Genomic DNA, 25,814 nt, shown 5'->3' with positions numbered 1-25,814 from the left:
CGATGCACCGGAGGCAGAGTCCGTATCTGTGTGCGACAAAGTACTAACTGTCATTATCGGCCTCCAGAACCACAGAGCGGAGGGCAACCGACCACCACAGCCCTGGTGTGGCGGGAAAAGCATGAAAACTGGTCATTGTAAAAGTCTCCAGTTCGACCCTCGCCTCGGGTCGCCCGTCCCAAGTCTACGAGTCGAAGTGTCCCTGAGCAAGACACTTTAACGGTGGACAGTCCCCCGCTGTTCACACCGTGATGCGCTCACGAAAAAGCCATCTTTAGGGTTAATGCAGAAAAGTAATTTCCCCCCTCCTCCCGGGAACGACCACGATACTCCCCCCCCTTTTCCCTGAATCATCCAGTTCTGTCCTGTGTGTGGGTGTGTGTGTGCGCTCACAGACTCACACCACGGTGCTGATGCCGCTGTGTTTGGGCTTGGCGCTGCTGCCGCCAGCGGGCGTCGGGGAGACGGGGGCCGCCTGCGGGGGTCCGTGGTGGTGCGTGGAGTGCGAGTGAGGGGGGCCGTGGCCCCCGTGGCCCCCATGGGAGGAGGAGGAGGAAGGCGGGTGGTACTGGTGCAGCGGGTGCTGGAGGTGGGCCGGGGGGTGGTAGTGGTGATGGTGGTGATAGGGCGGGGGGTTCTGGCCCACGTAGTGGGGGTCGGTTTCGGGGGTCCCGCCCCGGGCGGTGTGGTGCAGGTTGGCGGAGTGGGAGACGAGGGTGGGGTGGGGGTGCGGCGAGGTGGGGCTGATGGGGGACTTGGCCCGCTTGGAGCCGCTGAACAGCGTGCCCAGCCGCCCAGTGGAGGAGGAGCTGGGTAGGGGCGGGCCGCTGTGGCGCTGCGACGGCGGGAGGTCTCTGCTGGAGGGCGCTCTCCTCCGCATGTGGGGGCTGTTAATGATGGAGCCCTGCATGGGACAAGGACAGGCGTTAGTACACACTGCATAATTAAAGTCTTTGTGAGATTTTGTCTGCTCATTTATTAGTGTCATCACATCCATTTTCACTTGTTTCATCTTTATGCGTTCTGTCATCATTGGATGAAATTGGTATCCCGACCTGAAAGTGCATTTTCTGTTTACTAAAGAGCTGGTTCAGTAACTGAACAAACTCTATAGCAATGATCACAATATAGCACTACTCAACACTGGTACTAAGCAAACACTCTAGCAATGAGTATCATAATATAGAGCTATTTAACGCTTATTTTAGCAAAGAAATATCACTTACTGTACTCTACCTTTAAATGTAAATCTTAATTCTGAGTTAAGATGAGTTCATCTTTAACTTACTGTATCTTACAATCTTTAAATTGTTTACATTGGGTTACATCACGTATCTAAGTGATACTACTGGGTTAAAATTAGTCTTAAATAGCTCTATATTCCGATACTAATGATTGCTATAGAGCAGTGGTTCTCAAACCTGAAACCTAATTTCAAGGACCCCCATAACTCTGAGTTACAGACCTGTAAGGGTCAATTTGAAACCCTGTCAAGGAACAGAGTATCGCTGGACCTCACACTGCTATAGTGTTTGTTCAGTAACAGGGTTCTCTGTGTCTCTCCAGCTCTTTAATGAACAGAAAATAAACGTTCATTTTGGAATATCAACTGTATCCAATCAGGAGAGAGAACTCATACAGGATAGAGGATAAACAAGTGAAATTGGAAGTGATGAAGATAATAAAAGCAGACAAATTGGAACTGGAACACTATACATTTTAAATTCTCACTATCTCTCTAAATAGTTGTCATAAAAAACTTTACACCCCACCAAAAAAGCAACAACAAAACAAACACAAAAAAGCACTGTATCACACAATACAAAAAAAAAGAACATAACAGAGTGTTAAAGCAAAAAAGCAGCTATTTCAGAGCCATGCGCTACATGCAAATATGTGAGCAGCCACTATTCATAGCTGATATTGTGCAGATCCACAAGATGCAACGTTTCAGAAATGAAAATCCAGTGTCTTCTCAGAAAACAGATACAATCCACCAGTCTGACAACAAAACTTGATAGTGTCTTTCTCCCAAACAGCTGAAGTCAGTGGAGACTATTTCGTAGAATTCCAAAATCCTGTTTTGGGCCAACCCAAGTGGTTAAGCATATCAACCAAGTTAGGCTTATCGACCCAAGTGGTTAGGCATATCAACACTAGTGTTTAGACATATCATTAATGTATTTTTAATAATTATTTTACTGCATATTTCTTTTTTTTATTATTTATTTTCCACAAAAAAAAGAAAAAAAGAAAAATAAATGAAAAAGTCAGCTCACGTATCCGGAGGGAAGTATGAGTCCCCAGAAAAATGATGCGTATTTTCGATGAATCTATCATGGTTAAAATGGAGTTTGAGGATACAATGGGTTTGTAAAGGAACGGGGCATGTCTGATAAAATCAATACCAAATATCTAAATACTGCAAGCAACTTAAAAACTGTCCCGGGTGTTCCCAAAAGCCTGATTAGACGATACAATGACTACAAGTTTTTGTGAAAGTGACATATCCCTTTGAGCTTAGCAAAGTTACTCAACATTCTGTTGAGTATCATCTGGGCTGAAACCAAAGAATCCCAAGAGTCTTGGTATGAGTGTTAAGTGTCATGGGTGTGTGGGTGCGTGCATATAAATAGATGTTATTAGTCGGGGATCCACATGCCCAAAAGCTCAAGGAATAGGGTTGAACCTGTGATGTTCTGCCGCACTTTTTATTTCTGTTTTATCTATTAGTTTGGATTAAGGTCCACAGAATGAGAGGCCTGCTCTGCCAGAAACGTCGCGAAAAAAAGTAATGGCCATTTGTATATTCACTGTGATGACTGTGAAAAGTGATGACTCATCACTTTTCACACTTTTGTTGGTCCGTTTTCTAGCCCAAGAAATGTTTTTTGTGCAAAACAAATGCTTGCAATGGATCATGAAAACCCTCCAGTTTGACCCCTCACATGCTACTTAAAGCAGATTTTTTCTTTTTTTTTATAATATTTCCATTCCTGTGTAGTGGAGTCAATGGGACAGTGAATATACAAATGGCCATAACTTTTTTTTCGCGATGTTTCCGGCAGAGCAGGCCTCTCATTCTGTGGACCTTAATGACAAACTAATAGATAAAACAGAAATAAAAGTGCGGCAGAACATCACAGGTCCTCTCCCATTTTGAGGGACTGGATCCCCGGCTATATGTAATTTTAACCACAAGAAGACCCATGTCGGATTGATACGTTATTGCTGTTGGAAAAAAATAAAAATAGTTATACAGAGGTGAGTTGCGAGCCCGGATTGGTGTTAAGTATAAAATGCCGTGGGTCCTGGTGGAAGTGTTAAGTGTCATTGGTCCCATCGAGCAGAGCAGAAATGAGCCACATGCAAGCACAAATCCCCCCCGCCCCCAAAGCAAAACCAAGTAAGTCAAACCACAAAGCAAAACCAGTGTGCAAGTTCAGAAGAAAAAGCTTTGAACTTTCATAATGCATACACAGTAAAAGTAAAAGCCTGAGTGTTCCTTCAACCACTATTATATTTTTGTGTGACTCTGTAGTACAACAACAAATAAAATAGTTCTTAAGTGTTCTCAACCTTTGCGGGTCCATTTGGTTGCATTTGTACACTCCCATGTTTAAAAGAACACTGAGGATTTTACTGTGCATAGAAAGGATAGTGTGCACACACATCCAATTGCCCAGGCACAGGACAAAACAACAATACATTAAATAAAATTATGTCTGCACACTGGCAAAATAAGCTCCACTGTGTATTGCATGATTCACTGTTTCAATCACACACAGATCTTCATACGTTTAAGATCCTCGTGTGATTGAAAGTGTGTTGACCATTTTTGAGTGTGCATGCCATGGACACAGAGGTGACAGAACTTACTTCCATATTGCTGTCTAATGATCCTGCACTGCTGCGTCGCCCACGCTTTCCTGAGGCGGAACACGTTTAAACACATCAGACATTTTGTCTAATATCTACGTTGTGTTAGACATTGCACATGATGTCTAATATCTACGTTGTATTAGACATTGCACATGATGTCTAATATCTACATCATATGAAACACATCAGACAACATGTCTAACATCTACGGTTAGCCATCTACACAACTAGTTTTGTGCACGACTAAGTACTGTACTGCGTGTCCAACAGTGCATTTGGAGCCACTCCCACTTAAAGGCTTTATGATGATGAATATAACACAAATTCATCATGTGACATAAATGTACACCTACACTACATAAGGTGCATTATTTCCCTGTCACCTCTATAAGACAGCAATCACGTAGTCCGCAAACAACAAACACGATGGCTGTCTTTAAAAAAAAGAACAACATTTAGGGTAAAAAAAAGCTCATCCATTATCCAAAAACAGCTTACGACTTTCAGATTATTTCACAATCATAACAAATATTTGTGGAGAAGCGATGCTTCCACCACACATTTGTAAAAGCTCTGTGAATGTAGTATTTCTTCTTATTATTCATTTAGTTTAGTTGTATTATTCATTTACATAAAAAGCCTTTAATTAGCCTTTAGGGGATGGGAAGCAGAGAAGGAGAAAAAAGCATCTACCACCAAGTACACCACCAACTCCACAATAGGGCAGTGGTGGCCATGTTGTGGTGCCACAGATAGAAAACCCCATACATTTTTCCCATAGAGATTTCCAAAAATATTTATATAAAATATTTTAAGCCTGGAACCAAGCCATCCAGGCTCCTGGTGAATCATGGCCATAAAATCTTTGATTCTGTGTCGCAAACCGCAAGAAATATACTATATTAAATATAGTATATATTTTCATGGGGAAAATGAATGGGTTTTCGAGCTGTTACTAGTAATCACTAATCTACATCGCAGGAGGACTGTTGACTGTGTCTACAATGTGTTGTGAGGTGCAGCTGGCATGACACCTTCTCACTGGTAGAGGCCTTGAGACTACCAGCTACCTGAAGTGCACATTGTTCAAGTAGACTGAAGTGCAGTGAATTGCTCAGTGTCTCTGCCAGAATCAACATTACAACTTTAATTCCTTTCGCCACGGAGCGCTCGTCTAACCCTAATCGATGGCAGTGACCTACAGAGCTCCAGTGTTGATAAAGCAATAACCTTGAGTAAATTAGACCTGGAGCCATTGGTAAACACCTCAATCTCTGCAGGCCAGGGCTTGCTCTGAATCACCCTTTTATACAGTTAAAGGTTGTGTAAGTGAGATTTGTGTTAAATAATTGTTCTCTCTCCTGTCTCTAGCTCATTATAAAAGAGCTAGAGAGACAGGAAGACCCCTCTTACTGAACAAATGCTCCATAGCAATGATTATTATCACAATATAGAGCTTCAACTTTTTAACAAAACTTTTATGTTTTAATCAAAACAAAAACTCACTAACAGAGGCCTCATGTTTCTAGCCTGTGGTTTTGCATGAACACTACACTGTTATTGAGTCAGCACTGCAGATTGAGACCACTCCACAACAGAGAGCTGCTACGATGTATAAATAAAGACGTTTTAAAAGAATCTCGGTTCCTTCAATACTGTATCAAACATTACACTGAGGATGTCTTAGGGCCAGCCTATCATCTGGCCTTTGTACAAAGAGGCCGATACAATGTTTCAGCAGTTAACCACTCTTTCACATATCCGAAAAAAATGCAGGAATCAAAATAACAAAACAACACATCGTTGCAGCCACTTGTCCGATGATAATGTAGGTTTGTGAGAAGTCTTTGTCTTTGTTTTAAATGTATTGATGTCCTTTTTGTGTAAGAAATTGTGTGCGAGGGGCTTTAGTTGCAGTGGCTACAACCCCAAATCGAACCGTGCAACAGGAACTGTACATGTTCGCTTCATACCTGCTAGAATGATGAAATCAAAAATGTCCATGAGATATGCCGTCAAACAATTTGTTTGCATTCCGCCTCGCTCACACACTGTGTTGAGTTGTCCTAGTAAACGTTTTATAATAAAGATAATTTAATCTTCTGGTCATTTTACAGAACACAATTTAATTGATCCTTTTATGAGAGCAACCCTCTTCCTTACTTCATGAGAAATGTCATATCCAGCCAGCATCCAGGTCACATCTACCATCTAAACTATACAATGTTAGTGTTAGGGGCCATGTCCACGGAGAAAGCCTTTTGAGCTGAGGAGTGCTTTGGATGTCATGTCCATAGTGCTCACATACAGTGTGGATGTCATGTCCATAGTGCTTACACATACAGTGTGGATGTCATGTCCATAGGGCTCACACACACAGTGAGGATATCATGTCCAAAATGCTCACACACAGCGTGATGCCCAACCCATTTCGATCACTGCTCAAATGTCCTGTGTTATTAGCATGAGAAGCTTAGTTGAAAAAATGTAAACATGGACTTCTCATGGTTCTAGTAATGATTCAATGTCGGGTTATAAATTATCGGGTTGTCACATACAATCAGGAGACTGAAATGACCAGTGCTCCCGCAAAAAGAAAACAACACTTGGCATCCGGAGCGCCGAAGCGCGATGGTAAGAAGAGGAGTGCATCATCGAGTCTTTGCCGTAGAAATACATGGAATACTTGTGCTGTCAACTCAAAAGGCATTCTATGTGGACACAGCCCCTTAATGTAACTCTGAAAGTCTAACAGAATTAACCCGTAACGGTCCATTCGGTTGCATCTGTACACTTTCAGAGTTATAAATGGAATCATTTAACACTGAGGATATTTACTTGAGTCTCTAGTTTAAGGCAATGGTTCTCAACCTTTTCAGGCCGTGACCCCCAAAATATCCGTATTTGAACTGGGGACCCTCCCACCCTGACAAGCACTTGGAAATGTAGGAGTCGAGGCATTATATTTAGTTTGACTCGGTTATACAGATAAATGTTGTGAAAATAGGAGATCTACAAGCTCAAAGCTTGTAGATTGGCTATTTTCAAAATTGTTGCCTCTTTCTTCAAATGTTTGACAATTTTAATAGTATATTTAGTTGATTATGTTTGATGCAGTATTGGTCTTTCTCTTTTCCTTTTAAAATTGTATTATTATATATATCTTTTAGGTATTAAAAAGGTCTTAAAAGTCATTAAATTATATCTTCACTGTCATCTCCCCCCCCCTAAAAATCATGTGGGGACCCCCCCTTGGGGTCCCGACACCAAAGGTTGAGAACCACTGGTCTAAGGTACCTATCTGCTTACGACCATGTCTCTGAGCGTATACCTGCGTCTGAGAGGTCCCGCAGCGAGCTGCTCAGCGCGCTCCTCTTCAGACCCTCTACGCCGATGGCGTAGCTGTCGTCCAGGCTGGCGCGGCTCAGCTGGTGCCCGTTGCCCGTCGGGTCCTTCTTCAGCCCAGAGCCATGCTGGGACATGATGCTGCCTCTCCCCACCACGCCCTTCTGCTTCTCCAGCTCCGCTGCACAACAAGACAACACCACATATGTTCATTTTGTAAAAAAAAACTATAAAGAAAACATTTCGTTGACTACCTTTTTTCACAGACGAAAACTAAATAAGAACTAAGCTATGATGACTAAAACTATGACTTAATACAAATTTTGTCAACAACTAAAAGCTAGGCTAACATTTGACTAGTGGAGAAGAGATCCAGTAGAACTAAGACAAGTAATTTTTATGTTTGGTTGTGCACTGGTGTCGTGCTTCGAAAATAGCAGATCTATAAGCTGCGACACGTTGTGAGCTTGCAGATCTGCTATTTTCGTCACTTAGCTAAGTAGAAATCAGGCATTACGACGCCATCACGGCACACCAAGACATTCTTGTCGACTAAATCAACTGTAGATTTAGTCAACTAAAATCTTATGATATTTAGTCAACTAAAACTAGACTAAAAGTAAAACATTTCAGATGACTAAAATTATTCAAAAGACTATGACTATGATTTCACCAACTAGTCGACTATAGTTGACTAGTAGTCGTTTGTTATAACTAGTTATAACTAGTCGCCATGGTTGGCAGTGGTCAACTAGACTAGGATATACACATTTATATTTGATGTGGGGGTTCCCACGAGATGGATATCAAAGTAGATGAGTCGGTGAGTCAAATGCAACATACACAATTTGTGTTGAATACAGCATTTTCATTTTGTGAATCTTAACATTTTCTCCCGTTTAGTTGTTTTTGCCAATTCCCAATTCCCCCAGACAGACAGCCTCATAGGTTTACACAATTAAATCAATCAATCAATCAATCAATCAATCACATTTTTCTCTTACACTCAATGCGGTATTTCTCCATCTCCTGGATCTCTGCGATGGATTCTCGCAGGTCGTCTGTGAACTTCTTGCGGTCTTGGGGGTTGGGGGCGTTGAAGTTGATGAGCACTTTGACGTCAGCTCCAGGCACGGCCGACATCAGACGCACTCCGTTGGGATAATCTGAAGAGGTAATGCATGAAGTATATGACCTGCTGTCCCACACAGAATGGACATACAGTAACCTACCGGTACTAGGATTGTTCTGGAACTGTACTTTCTGCCGAATCTGAAGAATCATCTCTTTAAACTCCTGTCTTTGACGCCTGATTTCCCCCTATTGAATACGGTAAATAAAAGGTATCTAATCTATCTATCATCTCACCTCTTCAGACGCCACCTCACCCCCTAGCACTCACCTTTTTGGAATCTAACTCATTCCTTAGCACCTCGCCTGTTTATTTATTTATTTTGTCAAATAGATGCACACACACACACACACACACTTACACTGGTTTTCAAAGAGCAAAACTTGCATGCCGTAAAGCGAGAAGGACTGTCGGAAACTGTACGTCACAGAATTCTTCTTCTTCTGGAAGATCTTGGTGACCTGTGGGAGAGACGTGCTGTCAGTGTTGCCAAGTCTGCTTGTTATGAGCGACGTTGGGTTTGTTTTCCTGTGAAGCCGCTTGTAAATATTTGTACCACTACTGTATAATATATATGGGCTATTTGAAAATAGCCGATCTACAAGCTCAAAATGCTTCGCAATTCGATGCATGCTGAGCTTGTAACTTCTTCATCCACAGCACCCCTGAATTACATGGTTAATAAAGTATTCAATCAAAAACATAATAGCACCTTACATTTATGTCATATTACAGTACGTACATACGTACAGTCCTACAGACTTGTAGATCGGCTGGTGTACAGTAGATCGAAAAGGAACGGCTCAAGTACAATGCCATTTTACTAAGTGAGGGTCTAAAGTGGTTCAAAGTCATATTGCTCAAGTCAACTCCAATAATATTAAAGTGTTCTGCAGCACCCCTGGACTTGTGTCGCACCCACTTGGAGAAACACTGTGGTGGAGTAGGCCAGGGTATACTATACATACCACCAGCAGGTCGTTGAAGAGGAAGATCTCTCTCTGGTGGACCCCCAGCTTCTGAGGCTTGTTGGGGTCTGGCACTTCAAACAGCCTGCAGTAACACACCAGCCTCCGGTGGGGGAGCGATAATACCTGCACACAAACACATGCACACACACACACGCAGGAAGGAAGGCAAACAGGCAGGCACGTATTTAGGCACGTACACACTTGAATTTAATATCTCAAACAAAGCCTTGCCATTTATTCTTGATTTTTCAAAATTTTAAGTGGCCAATTATTACATATTTCTTTCCATTTTTAGATTACAGGTAGATAGAAAGATCATACATTTACAAAAAAGAGAGAGACACTGTTGTTTTTCTCAAGCTAAAAGGTTTCAGAACCACTTCATTCATTCATTTGTTATTATAACTGTCTTAGATGATTCATACAGTAAGGTATCATAACATCACTGACCTAGATGATTCACACAGTAAGTTATTATTATAACAACAAGTCACTTGCAGCTGAATATTATCCAAATAAAGAAAGGTAATAAGCTGGGAAAAGATTGTGCTTGGTCATTTTCATCCACATGAATCAATTCAATATTCGGACGGTGGAGACAAAGAAAAGCAAAATGTCCTTTTATGGACTGCAGTGTCAGTGAAGGTTGGCAGACTGTCTACGCTCCTCTGTTTGACATTCAAGTGATGTCACCATGAGAGCACAGGGAGGCTCTCAGGGCATGGGTACAGAAATAGCTGCAACCTTAGTAAAAATTCAATATGAGCTCCATGCGGATGCTGTAGCAACTACAGTAGTGTGCTTTGTCTGAGCACCACCACTATACTTATAATAGGAGTGCAGTCGGTCTATAGCAGTGGTTCTCAACCTTTTCAGGCCACAACCCCCAAAATAATCATATTTTAAGTGGGGACCCCCCTTAGTGCCCCCTGACGAGCACTAAGAGTTGAGGCATTACATTTTGTATAAAACGGTTCTATTTTCACAATTTCTATTTGACAATTTGTCCAATATTTATCATTTTAGAGGTATTAACCCTAATCGTGCCTATCCCGAACAAGTTCGGGATATTTTCAATCCAATACAATATTTTATTTGCTATTTTACTTACCCTGAGCTGCTTGGAGCAACGTGGGTGGTAGATGCTAGATGGACGCTAGATGGTCCAACGATTTATTCCATTGAAAATGGTTTAAAATAAAGTTTAGAGCCCCCCAAAAAAAACTCAATCTATACTGTCGGCGGCGCGACGTATTCCAGGGTGCCTATCCCGATCTAGTCCGGGATATTTAATAAAATTAATTATTTAATCGGAGGCCTCAACAAAGCCCCGGTCTAAATTTCCATCCATGGCCGGGGGCCGACACTCGGCCATCCACGGGCCGTATTCGCGCAAACGGCCGCATCGCGCCGCCCACTCCAATAATAAGTCACATCTTTAGAGAGGATTTTCTCTGAATTGTGTTCCCATTCCAAAGAGAAAGTTTTTTTGCGACTGAAATAGCTTTAGATCGGGCTTCTAAAGGGGTTAGCAGTGAATGGCTAAGTGTAAGCTAACTTCCTCCTCTCGTCACCCATAGCATTGGCTGGAGTGAAATCCCAAGGCACTTCGGACAGTGTCGACGGAAGCTAGAGCGAAAGCCTATAGAGATTTTTCTGGCACTCTAGCGGCCACTTGTGGTCCGGGGCACTGTATGAGTTAAAAGTCCTTAAATTGACACTTTAGAAACATGCAGAAACCCTCTATACACTTAAACTTTATGTTGGTTTGTTTACTGTTGAGTGAGAAAACAACGTTGCACATTAAGTTCATCATCTGGAGACCCCCCAAAATAACCCACAGGTTGAGAACCACTGGTCTATAGCAGTGGTGTGAAGCAGTGTTGACAGCTAATTTTGATTTGATCTTCATGCGGCCACAGTGACTTCAAATCATTGCTGACCTCTGACCTGGCATGTGACACCAAACAACACCAAAGGCCAAGTGACCCCTATGCCCACCAGCCACCACAAACCTACTTCTAGGATTTAACACTGGAAATATAGATCTCTGTAGTTATTTAGACTGGATATAATTAATCAAGCAATCATTAATGCTACTTACACATCCCAGGCCGTGGTGCAGAGAGCCGATCTAAGGTACAAGAGAAAAACATTAGAGTCACTTCAGAACAGAATACAGCACATTTGTTTTAAAAACCAAAAGGAAGCAAAAATTGCACACTCTGCAGTAAACAGTAAATAAGACTGGAGTGTGATGGTCTCTGTTGTGTCCTTCGTGCAGAATGTTAGGTTTTTTTTATCCACTCAGCAAAGTCTAATATTTGCATTCATCTAGTGGAGGATGAAACAGTTTATCTCCTCTAGACTAGACGCTGTGCTGACTCATCTCTGAATAGCTCTGAGGTAGAGCTAGTGAGATGAATGGAATCAATGTCACAACGGAAATTTGTATTCAAATGCATGCATTTATTAACTCTTTAAGTCATTTCGCAATAGGTGGTCCCTATTGTAAAAGGACTTGACGTGGAGAGGTTTGGGGACCCCCTGTCTGACAGAACATGTAATGATGTTGTCCAGGTTGCTGCTCAGATCAAGTCATTTATCATCAGGACTCATCATGTCAGCCAGGTCACAGTGTTAATGCATGAAGGACTGTGCTCATGATGGATTGACTTGCCTCATGCTGCAAGGACGCTCCGTCATGTTAAAGGACTGTCTCTGGTTCTACACAACGTTTGCCTCTCCAAAAAATACCCTCTCTGTTGGGTATCCCAGTTACTTTTCGGGATTCAAAATAAAGATCATCGAAAAAAGTAGCAGTTTGACAAGCTCTGCTAATTTTTATGTTTTGTGTGACGCTGTATATGATAAAGTAGGGCATTAATTTACACAAACAAAAAAAACCTTAAAGTATACAGTATGGATTTATGCCCTCAAAAGATTTACAACACCAAAGGTCAAATGGCCCTTCCCCCCTTCGTCCACCATTGTTTCACTACAAGGGTCAAAGGTCAGCTCACCGGTTTCTTTCCCACGATGAGTTTCTCTACTTTCTGCACTTGGGACACGTGGTCCTCGTTGGTCTTCAGCTCCCGCCTCCGAATCCGCTCGTATATTCCGGTTAACATCTCCCTGGGAATGTCCTCCCCGTCGTCCACACCTGAGGACAGGACAGAGACAGACTTGTTACAATAATGTTCGCACTCGCTTTGTGTGGCTCTATTGTAAATAGCCCTGTGGGACTCCAGTCGGCTAAGTGTGCAAGTGGTTAACAAACTAAGAAATCAATTTAAAAAATATATATCACGATATGTGTAAAGTATTCAGGGACTGTTTTCTTTGCCTGCCGACAGAGGGCCTACAGTACATGCTACTGGTTCAGTAGCAAGGAAAACACTTGTCTACCTCTCAGGTTCTTGACAAAGTATTGGTTTAATTTAATAACAAGGACAGCACTCAAAAAGTGTGGTAGGCCTATTGGTTTAGTGACGAGAACACACTCAGGTGAAGCTAGACGAACCTCTCAGGTTCTTGACGAAGTCGTCCAGCTTCATCTTCCTCTCCAGCTTGACGTTGGGGCTGTACATGTCCGTGTTGAGGAGGATGATGGCGAACGCCAGGATGAAGATGGTGTCCGGGTTCCTGAACTGCCGCACCACCCCGGGGTTGCAGATGCAGTACCGCTGGCTGCACATAGGGGGAGAATGGAGATACGCACACAAACAGTTCATATTGGAGACTATTAAGCAAGACCTTCTCGAGCCAGGTGCTGGTTTCAGAACCTCAGATAACTTGAGACACAGAGGGTAGGTCATGGACGTGCAGAGGATATTAGAGGGGCAGGGGTAGACATTTCTAAGTGGAGAGGTCCAATCCTTCAGTAGCACCGGCCCACAGAGCAGAGAGACATCACATGATTGGCCCACTGGCTTGTCTATCATCTGAATACTGGCCTAGTAGCCCAATCACAGGCTACTGTGGCCCATGAGTCCCACCCAAACATTTAACAGCTGATACAAGCCCACAACGTGTTGTGGACTTATAGATGTTCGTTTGGGCCGGTGGGCCGGTCTGGGCCAAGATGCCAGGGCCGAATCACAAGAAACACCAGTGGGTCACAAATTGGGGTCCAGGAGCCATCATGGTTCCTTGAGAGGTTTCCAAATGGACCCTTACGGGTGTGTAACTATGGGTCCATCCATCTGCACTGACTCTGACCTCTAAGGACCTTCCAGGGAGGGTGCTCTTGTGCGTCTTGCTGCGTCACCCTTTCTTGTTTTTTTTTTCTTTTGCTAGTTGTTTTTATCGCTCTGACCTTTGGATACTTCACTACTAGGTTGTGTTAGTAGTTTTTCTAGTATTTCTGCTTGTGTTTGACATGATGTTGAGATACTTGTTGCACTAACTAGAATTGACTGTTATGGTCACTTTGATTTGGGCACTTTATTATATTGATTGTTGTGCTTTAGGACACTTTATTTATATATATATTATTCGTTCCCTTTCTTGATGTACCTTGCTCTTACTATACTTACTGTACTCTGTTCTTGTTTTTTATTTGTATCTTTTTCATACTTCTCTGTAACTTTGTAAATAACCTTATACTGCTGTGCTGCCTCTGGGCAACTGATTTTCCCCCTTGGGATAATAAAGGTATCTATCTACACTCTTACAACCACTAAATGAAACAGAGCCTTCATTAGAATCATTCACACCTGTGAAGGAAGCAGGAAGAGGCCCAATTTCTTTCCAACATGGCTGCTGTGCATAGAGCGCGTTTTGGTGTGCCACACCATGCTCAACTAAGTATAATCAAGCCTTTACTGGAAATGCAGCGTACGGCATGGATTTATACAGAGTCAGAGAGGCCAACTCTTTCAACATAAAGAGTGAATAAAATAACACAGTCCTAGTACAGAGCCCAGGGGGACCCCGGTCGAAGTTGTTAGAAGAGTCTACAGGCTGGTGTTGTTATCTCTTTGATGAAGCTAGAACGTTCAACTAATGCTCATCAAAGTACATTTCTATACACTGAAGTGCTTTTTCTTGGTTCATTAAAAATAAGGGACACAAATACAGTCCCAGCTGACATCATGCTCTGTCACCACTGTGATGTTATGGGAACCAAATCCCTTTTATTGCCATATATGGAGATCCCTGTGATGCCAGGGGAATCAAATCCCTTTTATGCCCATATAATGGAGATATGGAGATCCCTGTGATGCCAGGGGAATCAAATCCCTTTTATGCCCATATATGGAGATCCCTGATGTCATCAATATTAAGACCATACTGTATCTGTGAATGCCAATATAATCCCTGTGATGCCAGTGACCTCGCCCTTAGGCGTCTTACTGGTTAATATTATATTTTATATATCCTAGAAAAGTAGTGGAGTCAAAAGTATAATATATTTGAAATGTAGTGTGAGTTAAAGTCATCAGCTTGCAATAAACTAAAACAAACAAATGGGGCCTCCTCCAAAAATGTACTTAAGTACCAACAGTACTCAAAGCAGATGTACTGTCCACCACCAGTGCACTGAAGTGCTTTTAGGTGTGGAGAGGAGACATTTAAAAACTGACACAAACACTGTCCCAGGCCCTGAAGGGGACATCATTTCTCCAGTACTTTTTTTGTTTTGGATCAGGACGTGACTTTGCCTCTTCATCTTACCTCTAAAGACTGGAGACTGGTGGTGTTTATAAGGACATAAAACACCTTTAGGGAAAATACGGTAATAACCTTTCCATGCACACAGCCAGGGTTTATTTATGGAGCCATGAAAGGAAATCTACTGAAAAGATTCAGTAGAAAATAGAAACACTGTACGAATCTAGCGCTAATACAGTAACAGTTGCACATCGTTGCACAATGTGAAGTGCTTTTGTCTTTTTGGTACAGTGTGCATGGGTCCTATCTCTAAGTATTAATAACATCATAAATAACCTGTGTAGTACGTGTGTATAAGGTGCTACATGCGCTTTACCCCCGGATCACTTTGTGCCGCACTGTGAGCTTGTACATCTGCTATTTTTTTTTTACATTTTTTAACACAAATCTTCTCTTGTGGGAGGTCCCTGGCACAAAACATTACAGTATATTGATGGTCACCTGTAGTATATTATATCTATATACATTACAGTACAGTATATTGATGGTCACCTGTAGGCCTCGATGAGTCTCTCCACCTTCTGAGCCTCTCCTTGCACCCTGATGTGAGCCTGGAACTTCCTGAGAGCCTCGTCCAGCTCCATGGCTGAGAAGTCCATCTCATCTACTACACAGCTGAACACACACACACACACACACACACACACACACACACACACACACACACACACACACACACACACACACACACACACACACACACACACACACACACACACACACACACACACACACACACACACACACACACACACATTATTAGACAGAGCTTTCCAAGCACTGTTTGCATCATCTACATTAACTGTGGCAGTTACAAACAAAGTCAGTTTCGGTGCTTCGGGCACGCACACGCACACTATTAGTCTACTTTCATAGTCAAAGTCAAGCCCCCTTTTTTGCTTTTTACCCTTTAAAGGACCTCTGGGACAACCAGATCTTATTTTATTGTTGTTTGGGACACGATCAACACAATCCTGAGCATCATATGATGCTGTGTAGCATGATATTGCATCATCTGGTGCATCATATGATGCAAAATGGATTGTGTGTCCCAAACAACAATAAAATAAGATCTGGTTGTCCCAGAGGTGAAGTGGTCCTTTAATCTCCCCAATTTAGTTGTTATGCCAATTGATACCTCCCCAGTCGACACACACATTCCTGTGTGTTGTCACTGCTGTTGCTTCCTACTGGCTCACCTTCCAGTGAGGAGCCCCCAATGGGAGGACGTGAAGACTTCGCTCTACTCCTCCCGCCCCAACACTCCCTGCTGACAAATCACTCTGTTTTTTCCTCCCCTGAACCCGGCCCAATTATGTGCCCAAGCCACATGTTAGCAGCCTTTGGTTTGGTTTTAGCTTGGTTTTAGCTCAAACAATCCCAGACAGGCTTGGTTTTGGCTCGACCAATCCCAGACAGGCTTGCTTACGGCTCAACCAATCCCAGGCAGGTTTTGCTATAGCTCAACCAATAGGTTTACAGAGGCTGTGTGTAGTTGGTGTGAGGTTACTGCAGTGCAGATGAGCTCTCTCACGTGTTCAGGGATTTAAACCACATGGAGACATAATAAAGCTCTTTACACAGTCAGTCACACATGGAGCCCTCCTCTCCTCTCTCTACGGTAGAGCCAGGTGTGCTTCCAGTGGAGTCACTGACTCACAGCATGGCTCCAGCAAGGCAGCGCAGGGTGCTTGCTGCAGTTTAGATCGCATAACAAGACGGTCAATCCCTGCTGGATCTCATGAAGTGTTGCTTTGTAACATTCATTCATTCGCTTTCCGTCGCTACAAAGATGTAGTGACTTGTCTATAAACAGAGTTATGCGATGGGCCCTAAATTAAAGTCCTTTATAAGTTTGCAGCCTGTGCGTTCTCTCTGGCAGACTGGCAGTGTGTAGCCAGCAGCGAGACGATCATCCCATAGCTTGCTGGTTGTAACCATGGTGACAGATACCATAGGCCGAACTTTGAATCTCTGGTGTTCACACAGAAACGCAAATGAAACCAGCTTATATTTTGGGAAAGTGAAAAACAGTCATTGTGGTTGTGTGCGTATGCTAATGTTCAATGCCCATGTGCAAGTTCAGATCAATTGCTCTGTGAGGTGAACCATGCGGAACAGACAGATTTGACTGACTGACTGACAGATAGAGGTTCACTTATTATATAGTAGGATATTATTGTTATTATTATTATGAACTCACTCCAGTACGTCTCTGTTGAACTGCTTCTGCCGGTTGCCCAGGAACTCTCCAATCATCTGCCTGCTCAGACCCTTCCTCTGCAGCAGGAAGTGAGCCACGCCCACAGGCGTGTCCGGAACGAAGTTCCGCTCGATCAGATACTGGACGCCTTTCTCTGGTTTCCTGGATATATATGAAAGAGAGAGAGAGAGAGAGAGAGAGAGAGAGAACATTTGTATAGCACATTTCAACAACACAGAGTAATTACTACTTTACACAAAACATTTTCCCTGCCTTTCAGACCCTGAAGAGAACGCAGATCACGACTCAGCAATTGTTCATGTATTATGCGAAGAAGACGCGAAAAAAAGTGAATTGTATTCAAACCACGGCTCACTTCTAGTCCGTTCTCTTAACCTGTGTATTGATCACTTAACCACTAAGTGGTCAGATGGATGGGCCGCAAATGTTTTTGACATTTTCAAGTGATCCCGGCAAAAAATGATGGCCCGCTGTGCCAGCCCTCAAAATGAACTCTAGTGTGAACAAAAGAAGACAGATGGGCCCCATCAGAGCTTAAAGTCGACCAGAAAGACAACCGAGTGCTCTTTCAAAAAGTTAGGTCTGTTTAAAAAGAATCAGAATATATTATGTGAAAAGACCCAAGGCACAGTGCAAAATTAAAATTAAAAAAATGTAAAGGACAATTGGAAAAAAAGAAAAACAAGAGGTAGAATGGTTAAGAAATCTCAATACAAGGGAGTACTTAATATGTTATTTTTGTTGATTTGATTTAAAAAGGAGTGAGGGAGTGATGGAGTAAGGACTCAAAACACTTGATGCAAATCTGTGTTAATCCCACCGCACCTCCTCGGCTGCTGGCCAAATGTGGGTCAGCTCAGCTGAGGGTCAGGATTTGGGTAAAGGAGGGAGGGAGAGAGAGATGGTGGAATAGGAGGAGGAGGGACCCTCACTTTTATAGGCATTAGACTAGACCACGGACCATCATTTAAAAACTCTGGAACCCCTACACTGTAAAATTCTTAGGGTTAATTTCAGGGGCGCAGCCATGTAGAAAGCTGGCCCACCCATCGATTTTGGCAACAAAAAAGAAAAAATGGAAAATAATGATAACTTATAATGATGATTGGGAACATTTCAATACTTGATTGTATTTCATTTTATTTTTGGTAAAATGATTTACTAGTAAAAATGGAAAATGTAATGATAACTGATAATGATGATGCATCTTTTACACTAGCAACAGTAGGCTACTGTGTGTTTGGAGGGGAAGTGTTAGTTTATATTTGGAAATGTGTTGTTGGGATGTGCAGCTGAGAACTCAATGCATTGTATTAGCCTATTAATTATTGTTCATTGCTGCTGCCGCCCGCACCCATTTTAACCCCCCAAAAACCTAATAATAAAAATAAAAAAATTCCACCCCCCCCTGTGCCCACCCTGAAGTTGCCAGGCCCAACCTATTCCTCTGTTTTAACTCTGAGAGTCCCGCAAGACCCCCAGGGGTTTGAGAACAGCCGCGGTCTAGCGTATATGTATATGCAACTATGCGTACTTGTTGAAGAGGTTGAGTCCGATGCGGTAGTGCCTCTTGCGGATGATGTCGTGGCTGAAGGCCGGCGAGTCCCAGCTGTTGCGCGTCTCCTTGTGGTAGGTCTGCTTGCTGAGTGCGTGCTCGCGCAGCGAGTCACGCGACGACGACTCCGAGCTGCAGTTGATGGTGTCGTTGGAGTTGGACGTGCTGTTGACGCTGTCGTTGTCCCCGTCCGAGAAGTCCGACTCCGACTTGCTCTGCCGGTTGGCCGCCGCCGTGCCGTTGAGCGCCAGGTGGCCGCCGGCCTCCAGCTGCCGTGGCCGCTGGTGGTGGGGGTGGGGGTGCTGGTGGGTGCTGTGGCCCCCCCTGCCGGGGGCCCCGGGGTCCTCTTCCCTGGACGGAGGCCTGGAACAAACCATATTACATCGTCACCCGATAGCGTTAAGTTGAGAGCAATCGCGATTGTTTTGTTTTGCATTATATGTCGGCATCGCGTCGGTTCATTTATATTAATTAATCTGTTGAACAGTTACAGTGAAATGAAATTGCTGAAATAGCCAATCACAACAAGGCGACGTGATATGATTTCAATAGTGGAGAGACCTTCCGCTTCAATAGACGTACATGCATTATGAGTTAGGATGGTTTTAATAGTGGAGAGACCTCCCGCTTCAATAGACATGCATGCATTACGAGTTATGATGGTTTTAACCCTATCATGTGGTGGTCCTATACCTGGAAGTCGGACCCCGGGGCGGCAGGGCGTGGCTGACGTGCTTGGGGCTGCTCTGGTGGTGGCCGCCGTGGCCCCTGTCGTAGGAGGCACTCTGTCTCTTGGACGCAGAGCTGCGGTCCGAGCGGTCGCTCAGCTCCACCGAGCTGTCGCTGGGCGGCTCGATGGTCAGCAGGGGGAGGTGCTCCACACGCAGACGCTGCTTCTGCTGGCGCTCCAGAGAGGGCGTGCTGCGGCAGCTGGTGTCCGTTTCGCCACCGCCGCCCTTGTCGTCCCTGTGCGCCGCCGACCAGTAGTCGTGCTGGGAGTTGAGCGAGCGCGGCCGCACGTCAGACTCGGTGCTGGACGGCCGGTCCAGGGAGCGGTGGGAGAGCGTGCTGGACGGCCGGTCCAGGGACTGGTGGGACAGCGGCAGGGGAGGAGAGAGCTCCTCCTCGTCGATGTAGAGGGTGACGTCGCTGTAGGAGGCCCTCATCTCCTCCATCTTGTCATGCTGGGATTTGACCTGGTGGATGCAGGGGTCGATTGATTAATTGAGCAAGTACAATTACGCAAACACACACAAAAGAATGTGTTATGTGTTCAATTCATCACCGGGACATACAAGACATACAATACATTACAAATCATCGTCAATACCAGGAGCAATAAAAGGTAAACAGTATGGGTGGGTAGGTGGGGTGGGACTCTCTGGGGGCAAGCTAGAAGACTTATCTACCGTACATCCTGTTGCTCTTTGAGGGTGGTTTTGAATGAGGATAGGGTTTTTATCGATTTGCAGATAAAATCCTTGGCCTGAAAAAAAGTAGAAGGCCCCTGTCATAAGCAATATTTAGATATAAATTGTGTGCCCCTACTTGGTAGCTGACCATGTCCCTTTCAGCGTCCTGGCGCCTTCTGGTGGTGGTGGTGGCGGTGTGCTCGGGCTGGCCGTCCTCGCCGTGCAGGCTGCGACAGTTCAGGGCGTCGTCGATGGACTCCGCCAGAGACTTCACCTGCCTGGAGAAGGCGTCCTCCAGCTCCGTGATGGCGTCCGTGAAGTCGCCCTGAGCCGCGCCGCCGCTGCTGGGGGATTTGGCGGCAGGGACCACGGCCATGTTGTCCGCTGCCCCGCCCAGCTTGCCGCCGTTATCGGTCAGCGACACCTGCTTCCCCTCGAAGTAGGAGCTGTGGACTTTCTCGGGCCCCTCGAAGGAGAACTGCATCCTCATGTTGGACAGCACGATGCGTCGGGACATGCGGTTCTCCGACATGGAGCTCCGCAGGCGCTCAAAGTTCTTGTTCATCTGGTACTGGCGGAAGGCCGTCTGGATGGTACGTGCCGCATGCCGGGTTATGAAACGCCCGCCGTATTTGCGTTCCAGCATCTCCACCTGCGTTATAGAGGGACAATGTTAACGTCAACGTTAACATGAATGGAAGTGTGCGGTATGCGTGTGTGAATCAGTGTTAATTTTGTCGACTAAGACTGGGGAAAAAAATCTTATTTTCACTGATAAAAACAAAATGAAAACAACATAATAACTAAGCTATGATGACTAAATATAATGACAATTTCATCAGCAAATAAAAACTAGGCTAAAATGTCAGGGAGAGACTAGTGGAGATCAAGTACAACTAAGACAGGTCAACTCAAGTGTCAACTCTTGTCAGATAAATATGAAAAAAACTGAGGAATAAAAGGTTGGGAAACTGTGTTTTAGATGCACGCTGCTGCTTTACTGCTGAATCATTGCTGTTATTTAAATTAATTTACCCTCTAAGGTTAATCAATCAATCCAGAATGTAATAAGCCATCCATAGACATGAAGCAACGCATTATAGTCAATCACCATTTTACAGTCAACCGGTGCCATCTGGTTTAGATTAGAGGTACTTTATCTTTTCAAAACGTCATGTCGAATTTATAATGCTTCGACTGTCTTAAAGAGCATTATTCTAAAGCTCCCCATTTCTAGAGAAAATGCCCACTTTGTAATGCCTAAAAATCTGCCTCTTTTTACGAGTGAAATAAAAGTTGTGGCCAGTCCTGGCATGCATCTACACTTTGACGTTTACAACCATTCAAAGAATTAAAATGCATCTTTGCTTATCTTTGCATGTATACAGCATCCTGGACAGAATAGGGTCTAGTCAATAAGTCAATAACAGTTGCATTAGGAGGTGATTGCGACCGTCATGTCGCAAGTTACTATGAAGAGCTCCACCGGGTGTCTGTCTGTCCGTCCGTCTGTCACGTCACACTTTTTCCCCTACTCTATCTCTGGTACCGTTGGCCCTATCGATGCCAAACTTTGCATACACGCTCCTTGAATGGCAAATCACAACCTCCAGCCTCCAGATTTCTCACATGGCCCTCTTCTAGTGCCACCATCAGGCAGATTTTTGCAAAACACTTTTTTGGACACAGATCCTACAGATTTTGCCCTAAAATCACGCAAAGCGTTACACAGTATCTCTAAAGTCATGTCATCAGCATGGATCTGGCCCATTTCCCATATTCCCTCCTGATTGGCTATGACTGTCTTCTAAAGTTTGTGTATGCGACGTGACGGTTGCTTATCTCCCGATTAGGGAGTCTTACTAAGTGACACGGTGGTGTCAGCATGAATAAGCCTCTACAATCAAATGGAGGAAGTAATATTGGTAACTGGGTTTGTAGCGACTGAGGGGAAACTGTGTGTGTGCTTGATATCACTCCAGCGTGCACACATTAGATGAGACAGAAAGCGTGACATGTCAAAAGCGAAACACTGTCATACAGTACTGTACATACAGGAGCAGGATTGTTATACTGTAGTTAAAGGAGCACATCACTCATTTTCAACCTACAGTATCTTCATATAATTGGTCCTCACTAATAATGCTCATCATATGATGGTACCATTTTTGCCAGACCCAGGGGGTCGGCCTACATAAGGCTTTGTCGGTCGGTCTGTCGGTCGGTCTGTCGGTCCCTCTTTTCCTCAGTGTGCCTGTCCCTCTTTTCCTCAGTGTGCCTGCTCATCTGCCCCTCCCTTCCCTTGCTGGGCTGATTGCCTTGAGTGCCGTCACCTGTACAGGACCAGCTGAGTTGAGTTGGCTGACGAGCTGCTGACACTATAAATTCCTCAGCCCATCTACAAGCTCACAAACATTTCCAGCTGCTCAGCCTATACAATCCTGTGTGTTCATGTGTTAGTTCAGTGCCATACTAGTGAAAACAGCCGATCTACAAGCTCACTACGCTTTGTTGCTGAGACTATAAAATCCTGTGTGTTCATGTGTTAGTTCAGTGCCATACTAGTTTTCATTGCGGGTCTGGCACGACCAGGTGACCTGGTCTAGTTTTTTTCTTTTTTGTCAACTCAGCAGAAGGAACGAGTGCATTCTCCGGCACCGACATCACACACACAGAGAAGGGCTGTAGACAGTTCAAAAAACTGCCTACCAGTGACGTAATTGATGAGGAGCTAACATAAACTGCAGGCTTTCTATTCCTGGAAAGTTAACATGCTATAGCCTAAATAGAAGCCGTTGTTCTTGCATTAATGAAAATTACAAGACCTGCCTTCTAATGATTTCAATGGTAGGCGAGTTTTTTGGAACCAGTGGTGGCTCACACAACACGTTGCTTCACGCCGCGTTGTGAGCTTGCAGATTGGCTATTTTCACTACTTCTTAAACATTTGTTTTCTAATTTAAGGAATTTCTTAGATTTTTATTTAATTTAAAATATTATCATTTTTTTTATTTGTGAAAATCTTAGCTTTTTGGAAAATGTTTTTTGAAAATGTTTTGAAATAATAATACTATAATTTGAAATAATAATAAAAGAATAAATAAGGGACACATAAAAATGTGTCCGCGACCCACAAATGGGTCCCGACCCACTGTTTGGGAACCAGTGGAGTATAGTATAGTACAGATATAGCAGTACCTGTTTGTCCTGGAGGTCGGCAGACAGCTCATAGCTCTCAGACAGCGAGCGGGAGCGCTTCAGAGCCTCCTCCTCGGACTGCTTGCGGAGGGCGGAGTGGGAGTGTTGCAGCTTGGGCCTGCGGGGCCGCTCTCTGGGCTCTCTGGGCTCTCTGTGCTGCTGCTGCTGGGGTCCGCCGGGCAGCGCCGCGGCGTGGTGAGGGCCGTACAGCTGGCTGTGGTCCGGGTGGTCTGCTGGGCCCCGCCCCGCGCCACCACCGTGAGCCTGGCTCACTGGAGCCCCCCTGTGGCTGCTGCTGTAGCTGCTCTCCAGCGAAGAGCCCCCGTGCACATCACTGCCGGGACCATCACCTTCCACACTGAGGAAGATAGCAAGACCATACAGAGCCTGGGGTTAGTCTACACCAGGGGTTCTCAAACCTTCTTATGCCGTGACCCCCAAAATAAACATATTTGAACTGGGGAACCCCACCCTTACAAGCACTTGGAATAGTAGGTATTACATTTTATGTGACTCGGTTCCACAGATAAATATTGTGAAAATAGCAGATCTACTGTACATGCTCACAACGCCTCGCAGTGAGCATGTAGATCGGTTATTTTCACAATGTTCGCCTCTTGCTTACATAATATTTGACAGTGTGGCCAGTTTGGTATTAAAACGGTCTTGAAAGTCCTTAAATTGTCACTTATATGTAGGTTTGTTTACCGTTGAGTGAGACATTCTTTTTACATTAAGCTAATCATCTGGAGACCCCACAAAATAATTTGGGGACCCCAATTTTGAGAACCATTGACTAGAATTGTGAAAAGTAACAGTTGGGATATAGTTTTCCACCGGACAGAGATGATATACTGTGTGTAAACAAACAACCAGCAACTCTGGTTTCCCCATCTCTGCAGACAGCCCTGATTTACAGATATGAATGCTGCATTGAGATTTGGACCACGAGTCACAGTCAAGGTCAGAGAGAGAAGGATGAGGCTGGCAGGGCACTGTGTCAGGCACCCGGAACTGGTGACAAGCAAACTTACACTGTGGGAGCCAACCCAGTGCACAGCCAGGTGTGTAGACACACTGCGGCCCGACAGCAGAGCTAACAACACTGCAGAGCTCAAGACCCTGATGCTAGACAGGAGGATGTGGAGGGCAGCGATTCAGGAGTCGGCTAGACCACACTCTCACATCGCATTGGACAACTTGTGGGTTGCGGGTCGTGCAACAAAGTATTAAATCAGGCTACAGATGTCACTTAAAGGAGACGTTTAAAGCTTAAGGACAATCTGCATCTAATTGGTGGGCTGTGGACATTGGACAATATCCTGCCTACCAATGACATCATCAACAGGGATTCCAAGCTAACAGAAACTACAGCCTTTCACTTCCTGTAAAGTTAGCATGTTGAAATAGAATACATTGTTCTTGCATTAAAAACAAAATAAAAATAAAGTTAGTTTGAAATCTTAATTTAATGTCACCGGTAGGCATGGTTCTGAAATGTCCACATCCCTCCTCTGAGACACAGAGTGAGTAGACAGAAACGGTGCCAATGAGCATTAGTGAGGACCAATTAGGCTATAATGAAGATAAGGTTTAAGTGCTCCTTCTGGAGGTCCTCAAAGCAGTAAATATGTCTGCTGTATCTCTGTAACAAACTAGTCTGTGGCTAATAGCAGGATGAAAACCTGGCCATTTACAGTCAACCGGTACCGGGCCATCATGGACAAACCCTATCACCCCCTACATGACACTGTGACAAGAAAGAAAAGCTCCCTTAGCAACAGACTGTTACATCCAAGTTGCAAGAAGGAGCGCTATAGGAGATCTTTTCTGCCTGCAGCAATAAGGCTGTACAATTCCTCATCTGGTTGACTTGACCATGCTGATTTAGTGATGTGGGTTGCAAGCTATCGGACTCTTTTAGTAATGTTTTGTCTGTGATTTTTTTATATTGTAGGTTGACTGTGCTTAGATGCCTATTTTAGATGTTTTTATTGATGTCTCTATGAGAGATGCAGTAACATCTTAATTTCCCCTCTGGGATGAATAAAGTACGTACGTACGTACGTACCTACCTACCTATCTACCTACCTACCTACCTACCCACCGTACCTACCTACCTACCTACCTACCTACCTACCTACCCCTACCTACCTACCTACCTACCTCCCTACCAACCAACCAACCAACCAACCTACCTACCTACCTACCTACCTACCTACCTACCTACCTACCGTAGGTTGCAATGGCAAACTTCCTTTCTGCTCAAATCCTGTCCTAATGGAAACGCATATTCTCTGATGTTTTCCTTGTGAAATACTGTATCTTAGGAGGAAAGATTTACATGGACCATAATATAACATGAATCTAAATGTAAGGTGCTAATAATTCAGGGGTGCTGTGGATGAAACTTTATTTA

General features: G+C 44.1%; 1 protein-coding gene across 1 annotated transcript; it reads right to left on the bottom strand.

The window, feature by feature from the left end:
• Positions 1–397: 397 nt before the first annotated feature.
• On the bottom strand, positions 398–23,518 carry iqsec1b (IQ motif and Sec7 domain ArfGEF 1b; the record flags this gene model as incomplete). Its single annotated transcript, XM_080728283.1, has 15 exons — positions 23,396–23,518; positions 20,334–20,849; positions 19,479–19,981; positions 18,765–19,148; positions 17,210–17,371; positions 15,499–15,621; positions 12,854–13,020; positions 12,354–12,493; positions 11,435–11,464; positions 9,328–9,453; positions 8,721–8,820; positions 8,232–8,393; positions 7,214–7,408; positions 3,880–3,929; positions 398–904 (listed from the first exon to the last, which is right to left on the bottom strand). The coding sequence occupies exons 2-15, from the start codon at positions 20,841–20,843 to the stop codon at positions 398–400; spliced, it is 3,159 nt and encodes a 1,052-aa protein (XP_080584409.1). The 5' UTR covers positions 20,844–20,849; positions 23,396–23,518.
• Positions 23,519–25,814: the final 2,296 nt, after the last annotated feature.

This window comes from Nannobrachium achirus (genome assembly GCF_963921795.1).
Source record: "Nannobrachium achirus genome assembly, chromosome: 6".
Lineage (NCBI taxonomy): Eukaryota > Metazoa > Chordata > Actinopteri > Myctophiformes > Myctophidae > Nannobrachium > Nannobrachium achirus.
The sequence above is the reverse complement of the archived record's forward strand: the minus strand, read 5'-3'. Positions and strand labels throughout refer to the sequence as shown.